The 13,573-nt window shown below is 38.4% G+C and overlaps 1 protein-coding gene across 4 annotated transcripts in view; it reads right to left on the bottom strand.

The window, feature by feature from the left end:
• The window catches only part of SPHKAP (SPHK1 interactor, AKAP domain containing), a gene marked incomplete at both ends in the record, with an annotated part of 175,395 nt that overhangs the window by 144,305 nt on the left and 17,517 nt on the right, over positions 1–13,573 (bottom strand). For 2 of the 4 annotated variants that reach the window (XM_080689985.1, XM_080689987.1), the window contains one exon: positions 2,969–3,045. The exons of the other annotated variants lie outside the window; for them this stretch is intronic. In XM_080689985.1, the coding sequence (XP_080546111.1) occupies positions 2,969–3,045 (77 nt within the window). Of the gene's footprint in view, positions 1–2,968; positions 3,046–13,573 lie in introns of those variants that run through there. 4 annotated transcript variants of the gene reach the window in all.

Raw genomic sequence — 13,573 nt, 5'->3', positions numbered from 1 at the left:
TGTTGTCTATACTAAGGGTTTGGAAAACATTTATAATGAGATGTATCATTATAGCACCCTATACCCTACAGGGTAATTTCACTACCCTAAAATTCTTTTGTGCTCTACTTTTTCAAAGCTCTCCTGCCCACCCTCTAATTTTTTTTTAGAATTATATTAAGTATTCCATGTGTTAGGGTTGTTATCAGAATATTTTAAACTTTCTATTGCAAATTAAAAATTTTATTTCAAATGCTTTAAATTTGAAATAAAACTATTTATTTATTTATTTATTTATTTATTTATTTATTTATTTAGTGGGTCTGTGGATGGAACCCAGGGGCATTCTATCTCCAAGCTACACCCCCCAGCCCTCTCTTTTATTTTTAATTTGAAACAGGGTCTCACTGAATTGCAGAGGGTCTCACTAAGGAGCTGAGGCTGTCAGTGGACCACGATCCTCCTGTCTCAGCCTCCCGAAGGCTGGGATTACAAGCAAGCGCCGCCACACTCAGTTTGAAATAAAGCACTTTAAAATCAAATTTTGGGAAGTTTGCAGAGGTCTTATTCACTGTCATAAAAGAGAGCTTCATAACCTATTTTGCAAGCTACTTAAATAACTAGCAAATAATTGGAATTTTTATTCCTCTTACAGCTTCTACCTATACAAGTCACGATTCATTAAGTTTATCTTTACCCATCAATGTTAGCTTGCATCAGTCTCAATTATTAGTCACATTTGTAGCTCACATTGAAAGGAGTTTTAAAACTTAATTGAAGCCGGGCATGGTGGTGCATGCTTGTAATCCCAGCATTTGGGAGGCTGAGACAGGAGGCCCTTTGCAACTCAATGAGACCCTGTTTCAAAGTAAAGAATAAAAAACGGGGCCGGGGGTGTACCTCAGAGGTAGAATGCCCCTGGATTCCAACCCCAGAAATGCAAAAAAAAATATTTAATTGAAATTGAGTTAGCCAGGCGTGGTGACGCACGCTTGTAATCCCCGTGCTTGGGAGGCAGAGACAGGAGGATCGCACAGGTTTGAAGCCAGCCACGCACACTGGCTTAAGAGACCCTGTTTCCAAATAAAAATGTAAAAATAGGTCTGGGAGTGTAGCCCGGAGGTAAAAGGGCTTCCAGAAACCCCAGTACCACCAAAAAAAAAAAAAAAGGAAAGAAAGAAGAAAAAAAAGAAAAAAAGAAAGAAATTGAATTAGAATTCCCATATTTGGTTTTTAAATTTATTACTTGGTTCATGGAATGAAAAGAATATCTGATCTACTATTGAATCCCACAATATACTTAGCACAAAGCCTACCAACTAGTGAATATTCCATAAATTCGGTAGGGCCAATCTTGACATTACTTTGAAAACTGTGTGACAGTGATAACGATGGTGGTAATAAAGATGGCTTCTTAATTTTAATTTCATACTTTTGTCTATGAGATTCTATTATCCTGAAATATATGTTTTAGAGAACCTATCAAATAGCTGGACATGATCCACAGAAGCCATGAATGGGACTTTCACGTGTGTGTGTGTGTGTGTGTGTGTGTGTGTGTGTGTGTGTGTGATGTTGGGGACTGAACCCGGGGATATTCTACCACTGATCTACACCCCTCGCACATTTTATTTTTTGTTTTGAAACAGAGACTCGCTGGGTTGCTGGCAGTCTTACTATGTTGTTATGTTGCTGCCCTCAATTCTCCTGTCTCGGCCTCCCAAGTATTGTTTACAAACATGCACTAGCATGCCAGGCTCATATTTGCTTTTGTAACTGATATAAAGTTTATGTAAATTATCATTATTGCAAAGTTTTAAATGAGTGGAAGGAAGGCAGCAATGTACAACATCTTCATATTCAAAGAAATAGGTCGCATAGGGAGATTAGCAGTGGGTACAAATTACAGAAAATGCAAACATTTCTCAGGCCATGCTGGGTAGCGAGAGAAGACTTGATTTGGGGTCCCACCCGATTCTGTCACTCTCATTAACTTGACCTTGGGGAAGTTAATCTCCCTGAGATCAGGCTCCTCTTTTGTGTTATGAGACTAATACTCTTCACATCACAAGATTTACTGTCACTGCGGGATGATCATCTCAGGGGACAGATTAAGTACAGCTAATTGAGCCCTCGTTCCCAGTCATTGTGACAGTCCCTTGCATTTGAGAATTCAAGTCTGCGCAGCATCACAGGTCACAGAGGGGTAGGTGCTCTGAGCCTCTTACACTCAAAAGAGGATTGAGCCTCAGGGTCTTGGCATCTCCTCAGAGTTACAGCTGACCCAGAGGCTGCTGCGGGGTCTACACCCGGGTGAACCTGCCCCATCTGGGCTCTTTCCTGGTTGCCCTGCTGTCGTCACACAGTGCTCCTTTCATGATTTGAGGTATGAGGAAACCCTGGTGAAGTAAACATGTCTGTTACCTGTCATGTCTTGCTACTGAAATCCTCACTAATGTCTTGGGGTCATTCCAGCTAGAAGAGGGTATCAGGAGGCTCAAGGGTGGCACAGAAAAGGTAAAATGTGGCAGTTAAGAAGAGGCAAGGTATCCGGGTGTGGTGGCTCATGCTTGTAATCCCAGCATTTGGGAGGCTGAGACAGGGGGATCCTGGTTTGCAGACAGCATCAGCTATTTAGTGAGGCCCTTTGCAACTCAGTGAGACCCTGTTTCAAAAGCAAGAATAAAAAAAAAATAGGACTGGGGGTATAGCTCAGAGATAGAATATTTCTGGGTTCCATTCCCAGTGCTGCAAAAAAAAAAAAAAGAAAGAAAGAAAGAAAGAAAGAAAGAAAGAAAGAAAGAAAGAAAGAAAGAAAGAATAAAGAAGAGGCACAATGTATAGCATGGTTTGCAGTTTGGCAAAGGTACTGTGGACCAGGAAGCTTTTAAGGCTGGCATCCAAGGGGGCTCGCAGGATGCGGGAATGAATTAGGACACTAGTCATGGCTTGGCTTTAAAACCCCAGGACCCCACACTCCACAACCAACCTGGATTCCTGGGAGTGTCTCCTGGCAGGCAGGGCAGCAGAGAGGCGGGTAGGTGAGTTTGGTTCAACTACCCACATGGCTGATGGAGAGGACCACACCCACCATAAGAAGTTACAAACACCAGCAGATTTGGAGAGGAAGCCAGAGAGGAGAGGGTGGGAGAAAAAGAAACAGGAGATTTAGTATCATTTAAGAGGAATGATACCAGTTCGCTGTAGGCTGGCTTTTAAACTTAAAAGGAACAAACATAGCTAAATGTGAGATTTTAACAACTTTTTAAAAACTCAGCATAGGCTTCAAAGATTCCAGACTCTTTTTTTGTGGCCTCTGTCTGGGGTTGTGCCGGATTTATGTTTTAGATTGATGCATCTGGAGGTCAATTCACCTTTGGTAGGTAAGAGTTCAGGCTCCTCCCATCTTTTTTATGCACATGTACAGGTGAGTGTGCGGAAGCAGGTTGCTATAGACATTTGCACAGCCTCATTAAATAGTACCCCATAATTAAGTTTTCCACACAACGTATAAGGCATGTGCTAGCCTCCTTCTTAATGCAAACTAATAGTATGTTACTTCAAACTTCAAAGGTTATAAAGTTACTATAACTCTGAAGAGCAATCATGTATCTATCATCTATTATCCTGGACTTCTCTCTTTACCAACAAAAAGCATAAAGAAGCAGTGCTTAATATTTCATCTAATTTCTCTGTATCTGTGGATAAAGCATTAAAATACAATAAAAATTTCCTCTGTGAATGAAGGCACCGGAGCAGAGCTAAGGTAGTAACAGATGATTGTCACCAAAGTAGGAAATATCTGTTGTTGGGGGGTGGGTAGGGAGTGTCAGATATGGCTGATCAATCAGCCAGCTGTGGTCACTTGAGGTCACCAATCTAAGCCATTCACTAAGGTTTATAATAATTCTTCTGCAATGGAATTACAATTTTTCTTTAGATTTACTCTTAGAAAATTTGTATTTATTTATAGAGTTATAAATGAATTCCTTTTTCAGGTTTTAATTTTTGTTTTTATGTTAGTGACTTGTATGGAAAAATATAGTTTATTAAGGTGTTTTGATTTACATTCAGCAAACATTCTAAATTCATTTGTTAGATCTAATAACACATCATCTACCTGCACATTATTTTGAATTTTTTATGTACACAATCAAATGAACTTCAAATGCTGAGAGTTTTAGTTTCTTCTTTTCTAAATTTTATTTTTATGTCTTCTGTTACTGCCTTACTGTATTAGCTAGGACTTTCAGGAAATGATGAATATGATAATGTAGAAATCCTTAAAATTATAACTTTTGTGTTACATTTGCTATAGGCTTTTGCAGATATGGCTTGTTAGGTTAGGGAAGTCCTTTGATTACTTTTTTGTTTATTTTATTCTAGCACTTATATTAACCACAAACAGTTGTTGTGTTTAATGCTTTGTTTTTCTCCTTTACAGTGTTGATTTGATTGATTATAACAATTGATTTTGTTACGCTAGTTATGTATATATCTTCTTTTATTTGCTGGGAGAGTTTGCATTCTATTGGAATCACCCATTTATTAGATGCTTGGCAGAACTCTCCAGCAAAGCCATCTGCAAGTAGAACTTTTCTGTTGGAAGCCTTTTGTTCAAAGAATTAAATCTTCAACGTTTATAGACAATTAAGGACTTTAAGTCCATCTTGGATTACTTTGATAAATTTATGTAGTTAAATGGACAAGAAAATAGACAGCTATTTGACCTATTTGACAGCTATTTGATACCTAGTTGGTCATTCAGGGAGATAGCAATAAGCTATAGCAAGAAACATAATAGCAATATTAATAACTCTTATGCAGCTACAGTATTCCTTATTAGAAATGGTTGGGGTCAGAAGCGTTTTGGCTTCAGGATGTTTTTTGGATTGGGGAATATTTACATAAAAATAATGATATCTCTTGAGGATGGAACCCAAGTTTAAATGCGGTATTCCTTATTTTCCTACCAGCCTTACACATACAGCTTGAAGTTACTTTTATACAACATTCTTGGAGTGCCTGTGTGTTTGAATGTGACCTGTCACATGAGGTTGAGCATGACATTTTCCACTTGTGATGTCAGGTCAGTGCTCAAAAAGTCTTGGAATTTGAAGCATTTTCGATTTTAGATTTTGGATTAGGGATGCTCGAACTTCATGTCACTCTTTAGGTGATCAATAAAACCATCTTCAATTTTAAGTGAAGATTATAGCTAAAATAGCCAGGTAGGTACCTCGCATTTTTCATAGTGGACCTGATTTCAAATCATTTTCTAAATTGTACCTCAAAACAAATACTCGACAGAGGAGGCATCCTGATTTTTACTTTAAACAAATATAACCTTCTTATATAGAGAACAAAATCTCTTTCTTGGAAAGCTGGCGTACTTTAGAGGAAGTTTATACACATCCAATACATCAAAATGCCCAGGCAGGTAAAAGCCGATATGGGAATTTACTGATAATCTTATTAAATCTTGATTTTTGTGTTAAATTCAATATAACAATATCATTGTGACTGTAGATGCAATGTTTCAGGTCAGGTAAGTGACTTGCACACAGAATACAGATGGGGAACTCACTGCAGCCGTGCCGATTCTAAATGGCTTTCACCGCCAGTCGTTTTCACCCTGCTGGGAGCCGAGTCACACAGTGCAATGTGCTAGAGAGGGAAGTGGAATGATCGCTCTTCTTGTGACCTTTCACTCAGGTTCAGCTATGAAAAGCTGCTATCGTGTCTCATGCAGACCTTGAGCCAAAGTTCAGTCAGGGGTCATGCAAGAGCCTAAGCCCCCCATGAAGTATGTATAGCATCTCCTTCTTCAAAAAATTACTTTAAGACTATTTGAATCAATATGTGTAATTGGAATTTTATGCATAAGCCTTATGAACTAAAACACGTGTGCGATGGCTTGTGAGAGACTCAGTAAGCAAAGATTTTTTTTCCCAAGGACAAAGTCTGGGCCAAAAGATGAAGTTCGACCTGACCTTTAGTTTGAGCCAATATATAAGATTAGGTTCAAGTTGACCTTGTGATATGACACAAAGCTGACTTTCTATGATCCATTAAATGTCTGGCACCCTGCTCTGAAGTCTGTTCAAGAATCTTTCTGTCTTTGAAGTTTCCTGCTTACATGAATATGGCTTTGTCTGTCCTGCATGAAAGAAAGTGTAAAGACTGTAGTAAGTTCTGAATAAACTTAGAGAAGACTGCAGCTGGTCTCCTGTGTCGGCGTCTCTCATGACCTTGACTCTTCCTCATGACCTTGACTCTTCTGTCACCAACACACGAACCCCAACGCTTGCTAGGGCTGGACCCTGGCAAAAAGCGACTTAGCAATGATCAGGTTTTAGAATGAGATGCAAACGTGCAGGAATGAATTGAAAGTGTCCCCCTTTTCACACGAATTCACTCAATTAAGAATAAGCAATTTTTTTTTTCGGTACTGGGGATGGAACCCAGGTGCATTCTACTACTGAAATACACCTTCAGCTCCATTTTTTACAGGACCTCACTGAGGTGGAAAGGGCCTCACTAAATACCTGAGGCTGTCTGCGAACTGCAATTCTCCTGTTTCGGCTAGAATAAGCAATTTGATTTGTTAGTAAAAAGACAAGGGTCCAATTTTATTATTTTTCATTTATTATTATTTTTCAACAATATTTAGTTAAAAGACTAGTATTTCCTCCACCAAAAGTTCATGGAAACCTTGTCAAAAATAACTTGACAATGTATGGAAGAATTTATCTCTAGGCTTTTATTTAGCTCCAATGGTTTATATTTCTGCCTTTAGAACAGTACTACACTGTTTCAATTATTGTAGCTTTATATGGTTTGAAATCAGAAAATATACATCTTCTAGCTTTGTTCTTCTTTGAGACTGTTTTGGGTATCTAGAGCCCATATTCCATATCAGGATAGATTTTTTTTCTGAAAAATAAATAAATAAATGTATGATAGTTTCACCTAAAAAAAAAAAAGAAAAAAAAATATTCTCTGGTAAGAAAGAAAGCAAAAAGAAATATTGAAATGTTATCTTTAAGTCATCAAAAGTTTGGTACCAGACAAATGAAACTGTTATGTGAGATTATCAATGTTAATATTGTATAAATTGCTATAATACTAGATGTCAACCACTAAGCCAAGCGTGGGAAGGAGGGATGGGGAGGGAATGGGGTGGGGATCGGGTAGGGGCTAACTGGGCGATGTGTGCATGTATGTCTACAAAAGTATCTTATTTATACCACTATGATGTAAGAATACATTGCACCAATAAAAAATAAATTAAAAAAAAAAAAAAAAAAAAAAAAAAGACAAACTGTAGCCGGGTGTGGTGGTGCACACTTGTAATCCCAGCACCTGGGAGGCTGAGACAGGAGGATCACACAGGTTCGAAGCCAGCCTCAGCTACTTAGTTAGGCTTTCAGCAACTTAGTGAGATCCTCTTTCCAAATAAAGTATAAAATAGATCTGGGAGTATAGCACAGAGGTAGAAAGCCTGGGTTCCACCCCCAGTACCCCCCCCCCCCAACACACACACAAAGGCAAACTGTAGAACATTATTTAAATCCTAACCTGTAATGCCCAAATGTTTGGAGATTACAAAGAAAAAAGAATATCTGCATTTTCCATTTAATGGCAAAAAGTATGTGAGCCAAATCAATATTTAAAACCTCTCAAATTGTAAAGCATATTAGGCAGATTTTACAGAATTCTTTGTAGTTTTTATATTTTAAGAAAATTCATTTAAACATAACAAGTTTTTCATTAGTGTAGCACTGCAGGTTTTGAAATAATCAATATTACTAAGTAAATTATATCTTTGCACAACTTGTAAGTAAAGCATTTTAAAGCTGATTATCTCCTGCATGGCACACACATGTAATCCCAATACTTGGGAGGCTGAGACAGGAGAATCACAAGTTCAAGGCCAGCCTCAGCAATTTAATGAGGCTCTCAGCAACTAAGTGAGATCTTTTTACAAAAAAAAAAATAAAGGGGTCAGAGAGTATATAGCTCAGAGGTAGAACTCTCTTGGGTTTAATCACAAGTAACCCCCTCCACCCTCCACCCACACACAAATCCAATTACCAATCTTAAAGGGTCATTATTTAATTCACTTAACAAAACCATTTTTATTTTTTGTTTTATTTTAATTTTTTTGAGGGTCTGGGGATGGAACCCAGGGGCATTCAACCTCTGAGCTACATCCCCCGCCCTATATTTTATTCTTTATTTTGAAACAGAGTCTCACTGTGTTGCAGAGGGCCTCACTAAGTAGTAGCTGAGGCTGTCTGCGAACCGCAATCCTCCGGTCTCAGCCTCCCAAATGCTGGGATTACAAGCGTGCTCCACCACGCCTGGCCCATTTTTTAAAAGATAGTATGTAAACAGTCTTCTTTTTCTTGTGTAAGTTAATTTCTAATTACACGTACATTTTCTATTTACTACTAGGTGTTTGATTGCATTTTTCATACAAGTTAATCTCAGTTTCTGTGGCCTGATTGACATTTTCTTATTTTGACCATAGCCCAATCTATTTTCAGAGATAGGATCAGCACTGTGTCAAAAGGTTGGCAGTAAATACCCTTTTCATTCAACCAGCAGCAGCCATTTCTGAGATAAAAATTGATGGAGTCAGTATCTTCTACTTTCTAAAGGAAATAATGAGAAGAAAGTATCCAGAACACAGCTGCTCACAGAATTAGAACTGCATGCAACTCTTATTTTAAAAAGCCTCAAGTATTTGTACCCTGTATAAATCAAAACAAAGGAAGAAAGTTACTAAGAAGACCATAAACTGCCTCTAACATAAATGCACGCTTCATGTTTTACAGCTCCATAATCCCCAAATAGCCAAGGTTCAAGAAACCTTGACTTGTTTTTGGAAATTGCCTTTTCTCCTTTCCAGGGAGAAGCACAGTACAGGATTTCACCAGGGCTGAACAGATGAGCGCACTTCCTCATAATTAAGACCAGCTTGCCATTGGCACAGCAGGTTGATGCTGGAACCTCATTTAGGGCACTAAACAGCCCAGAAGCCTCTTTATGTAATGGTTTCTGGGCTGCTTGGTGCCCTCAAACAGTTGCTTTCTTATTTATAAATGTTCAAGAGAGCTACAAACATATTTCTAAACAAGTCCTGTAAATTTAATATTTATTGCAAATTATGGTTGCAAACAGGCACTAGACCCTCTATGTGGTACAGCAAAGGCTCGGAATTAAGGAGCCAGTGTTAATTGAAGCTCAGGGAGGAGGCTCAGCAGGCTGTCAGTTTATGAGCCAGTTTCTAGCAGAGTAGGACTGAATGTGTCCTATATAGAAGAACACTGTGGTTAAAAATGCATTCCCTTGTGAAGGATTATTTAAGCCAAGATGTGTCAACTAAGAGAACAAGACTTTACTTTCTTAAGACCTAATTTGAGATAAGATTACTAACATATATTTTCATTGTGTCGACACTATGATTTCCCAGAGAATCTGACATACATGTCTCAAATGTAGCTCTACCCCAGTTGTGAGAGAACTGGAAAGAGGAACTGCTACCATTTGAATACTGAGTGTCCCCCAAAGGCTCATGTGTTAAGGCGTGGACCCCAGAGTGGTACTATTGGAAAGTGGTAAATGCTTTAAAAGGTGGGGACTAGCCGGGCTGGTGGCATACACTTGTAATTCCAGCATTCAGGAAGCGGAGACTGAAGGATCGTGGTTCACAGACAGGCTCAACTACTTAGGACCTTCGCAACTCAGTGAGACCTTGTTTCAAAAATAAAAAGACTAAAAAATAGGGCTGGAAGTGTAGCTTGGAGGTAAGCTGCCCCTAGTTTCCATTCTCAGTACCGCAAAAAAAAAAAAAAAAAGAGGTGAGGACTAATGAGAGGCTTTTAGGTTATTGGGGACATGCCCTCTAAGTGGATTATGGAATCTTGTCTTCTTTTTCTCCTGTCCTCTCTCTTCCTGGCCATGCTCTGAGTACATACCTGCCATGATGCACTGTTACAAGTTCAAAGCAATGTGACCAAACCATGGAATAGAACCTCTCAAACTGTGAGTCAATATAAACCTTTTTTCTTAAGAGATAAGTTGATGATGTTAGATATTTGCTACAGTAACAAAATTTTGAATAACACAGGAGCCAAGGGGAAGCTTTATCTGTAAGTATGTCCAGTGGTTATTGTATGATTGCTTTGATGGATGAATTCTTCTCTACTGATTCCTCAAGATTAATTTAATGGATAATAACAATAGATAGTCATGGTGATACGTCTCAGACCTGCTTGTCACTGGTTAAGGTTTATTTTTGAGTTCCTCTATTTTATTTTGTATTTTATTTTAAATTTTTATGGTTCTGGGAATAGAACTCAGGGGCATTCTATAGTCAAGCTATACCTTTAACCACATTTTAATTTTTACTTGGAAGCGAGTTTTGCTAGGTTGTTAAGATCCTCACTAAGTTGCTGAGGCTGGGTTTGAATCTATATGCCTCCTGTCTCAGCCTGCCAAGCATGGTGATTATAGACATGTGCCACCATGCCTGGCTCTGAGCTCATTTTTTAAGGCAAAATCTTCTAAATACTACATAGGCATTTAATCTCTCTTGAAACATCCAATCAAAATGAGATTCCTTTCTAACAACTTGCTAATAGTTCCCATTAGCCGTATTGAAAGCAAAATAAAGAGAAATATCATAATTCTTCTAAGCAATCATAAATTGACACAAAAATCTGTGTGCACATTCTTTTATTTTTATTATTCTCCGAATAATAAAGCAAGGTGCTCAAGGAACAGAAGTAGACAACAAAAATTCCAATTTTCATGAGTTTATGTTGTATTTGATAAGACAGACAAAAAAGCAATATTTAAAAGTAAAATATGAAAAAGAAAATTACATTTACTATTACTAATATCAAGTAAGAATTTTTATATGTGTCATATCTCTCTCTGAACATAAAAATAATATAATGAGAATCATGCCAGAAAACATTCAGATATGCACTCAGAATAGTCAAATAAGTTTGCTAAAGTCACACAATAGGTCATAAAATATGATGTTACCCCCGTGTTTTCCAATCCCATTCCTTGGCACTTTTTTATTTCAAAGCATAGTCTATGTTGCTCCAAAGTACATTGGGGCCAAGGAGCTGTGCATTAAATATCAGGGGAAGAAAACATACAAAGGACCTGAAATTACATATATAAATGTGTATTTCAGGATCCGTTAGTCATAGTATCAAGAAATGCAGAATGCAAGTGATAAGAAAAGAATGAAGCAGCTGGATATTTAGGAACAGAACACCTGGGATTTTCCTTTTCTAGATGTTTTTTATGGACATTATTTCCAGAAGAATTTTGAGTCCATTTCTCCCAGTCAGGTGCTTTTATTACTTTGCCCTATTTGTAGGACAGTAAGGGAGGTATCATTTTCAGGGGGTGGGGGAAGCAGTGGAAATTCAGGGGCAGTGCTATCTCAAAAATTTCTCAAAATTTCTGGGAAAGCCTTCATTGGAGTCTTTGAAATACACACTGAGGAAGTAAATATGAAAATATCTTCACACTATTTAGATGGCTGCAGACGGGCAATAGCTGTTTTGTCTGGGTTGAATAATGATGACTTTTAAAAGAAAAAAATGCCACCAAGAAAGTAAGGCATCAAGTTTTAAATAACAATATTTTTTTCTTTCCTTAGCCATGATTTCGTAGCTTGCTGCAGAATGCAACAAGACCAACGTGTACTTGCCACAGGCAATAGCACGTCCAGCCCAGTGAAGCTAATTATGACTGATTCGCTTGCAAAAGGTCAGGAAGTGCACAGCGGAACGGACAACATACTCACACACTCGTTTATCCAATGAGCGCGTGCTGAAGCCAAGCAACAGGGAAAAGGGAGCAATTATCTAGGGAATTTAATCAGGGCTGCTGTCCAGTGCTGACTGTCTCTTCCAATGACTCCTGCTTATTGTCCAAACTGTCCACTAACTACAGTCTTCTTCACTGACTCCTCTCTTTTTCATAACTCAGGGGGTAAGGGAAAGTAAAACATATAGAAATAAGATAATCATGATGAGATTCTCTTTTTTCCCCCAACATTATTTGTGTGATTTTATTCCTAATGGTAAGGCTAAGAGACCAGCCACACCCTGCACCAGTCTGGCGATGGTTAAAGTAGCCAGGAGTGGAAGAAATAGACATAAATTTTCAGATACAGATAAAGGAATAGGAAGAGTCAAGATCTGAGAGGCAAAATTTTATTGCCAATTCCAGAGAGTGAACATAGACTTCCCAATCAAAAGATGTAAAATTCAGTAAGAAAGAGGAGAATTGGAAGAGAAAGAGAGCTATTACTACTTCTCATCTCTCTGATACATTCAGTCTAAGGCTTTCCCCTGAGCTTCAGGACTAAATATCCAGCAGCCTACTGGATGAGTTCTTTCTTCCTTTCCTTACAGATTTCATAAATTGCCAAATCCCTCCGATTTCACTTTCTGCATACGTCTTGTATCCCATCTTCTTCTTTGCATTCTTATTATCACCAAAATAATTCAGTCCCTTTTCATGGTCTATTGATGAAGAAGTCAAGACTGAGCATGAAATAAAAATAGAGATATTAACTATAATTCACCATAAATATATAGACAAGGAGGACTTTATTCAAGGCTATTGCAGTGAGAGATAGGTCTGGATGAAGCCTGAACTGAGCTCTGCTTAAAATAGGAGAGTTTTTTGAGAATAGGGCTAGGGCTATGAGCCTTCTGTGTTTGTTAACTGAGTAAAAGTAAACTTTCTCATGTCTTCAAGAAGAGGAGGTGGCTTTACAACTTGGTGCAAAGCGCTCACAAAAGTTAGAGTTCTACTGTCTCACAGAGGCCATGAGATGGGGCTGCTTTTGATGTTTTCATTTAAAAGAGAAAGCTCTATGGTCCTTCAGAGAGACTTTCCTGGTTTATACAACTGGCAAGAGGCTTGCAAAATGATGCATACCTCAAAAGGTCAGAGAAATAAATTACAAATACCAGATTTTGGGAACAATTTCTCTGAGAAATGGGAGCTCTTGGCCTAGAGTCAGGAGGAAGCATCTCTAAAGGTTGGGGAGGTTGACGGACAAGTCAAGGTCATCTAGGCCAGGAGATGTCAGGGGATCCATCATCAACCCTTCTTCCCCTCTCCATCCTCACTTCTTACCACAGAGAAGCATGGGCTTTGCCTCTCCGGTCACTACACCCCTGTAACCAACTCCTTTATAACAAGGGAATCTTTAAAATTTCCTTGCACACTAATCTGTTGTTGGTTGACTGCACCAGGAATATGGAATGGTGCCAGGAGGCTATAGCCGTGAGTTTCTTGTTCATTAGGAAAGGGAGTTAAGGCTACATTTAAACAAGGTCTTAGATGTCAGAATCTTCATTACTTTGGGGCTGACAGAAATGAGCCAAAATACAGATCGGAGAGGAGGAATTCAGTCTAATTTAGTGTTTTGGATGAATCAGAGAGCTGATGGTACCAATGGAATGCACCAACTTGGAAGCAGGATGTATAATATTATATTAATTGTGTTTGTCTTCCCCATGGTAATGAAATTAAAATGTTCTGC

This window comes from Muscardinus avellanarius (assembly GCF_963383645.1).
Source record: "Muscardinus avellanarius genome assembly, chromosome: 2".
Classification (NCBI taxonomy): Eukaryota; Metazoa; Chordata; class Mammalia; order Rodentia; family Gliridae; genus Muscardinus; species Muscardinus avellanarius.
This window is presented reverse-complemented; position numbering and strand designations above follow the sequence as displayed.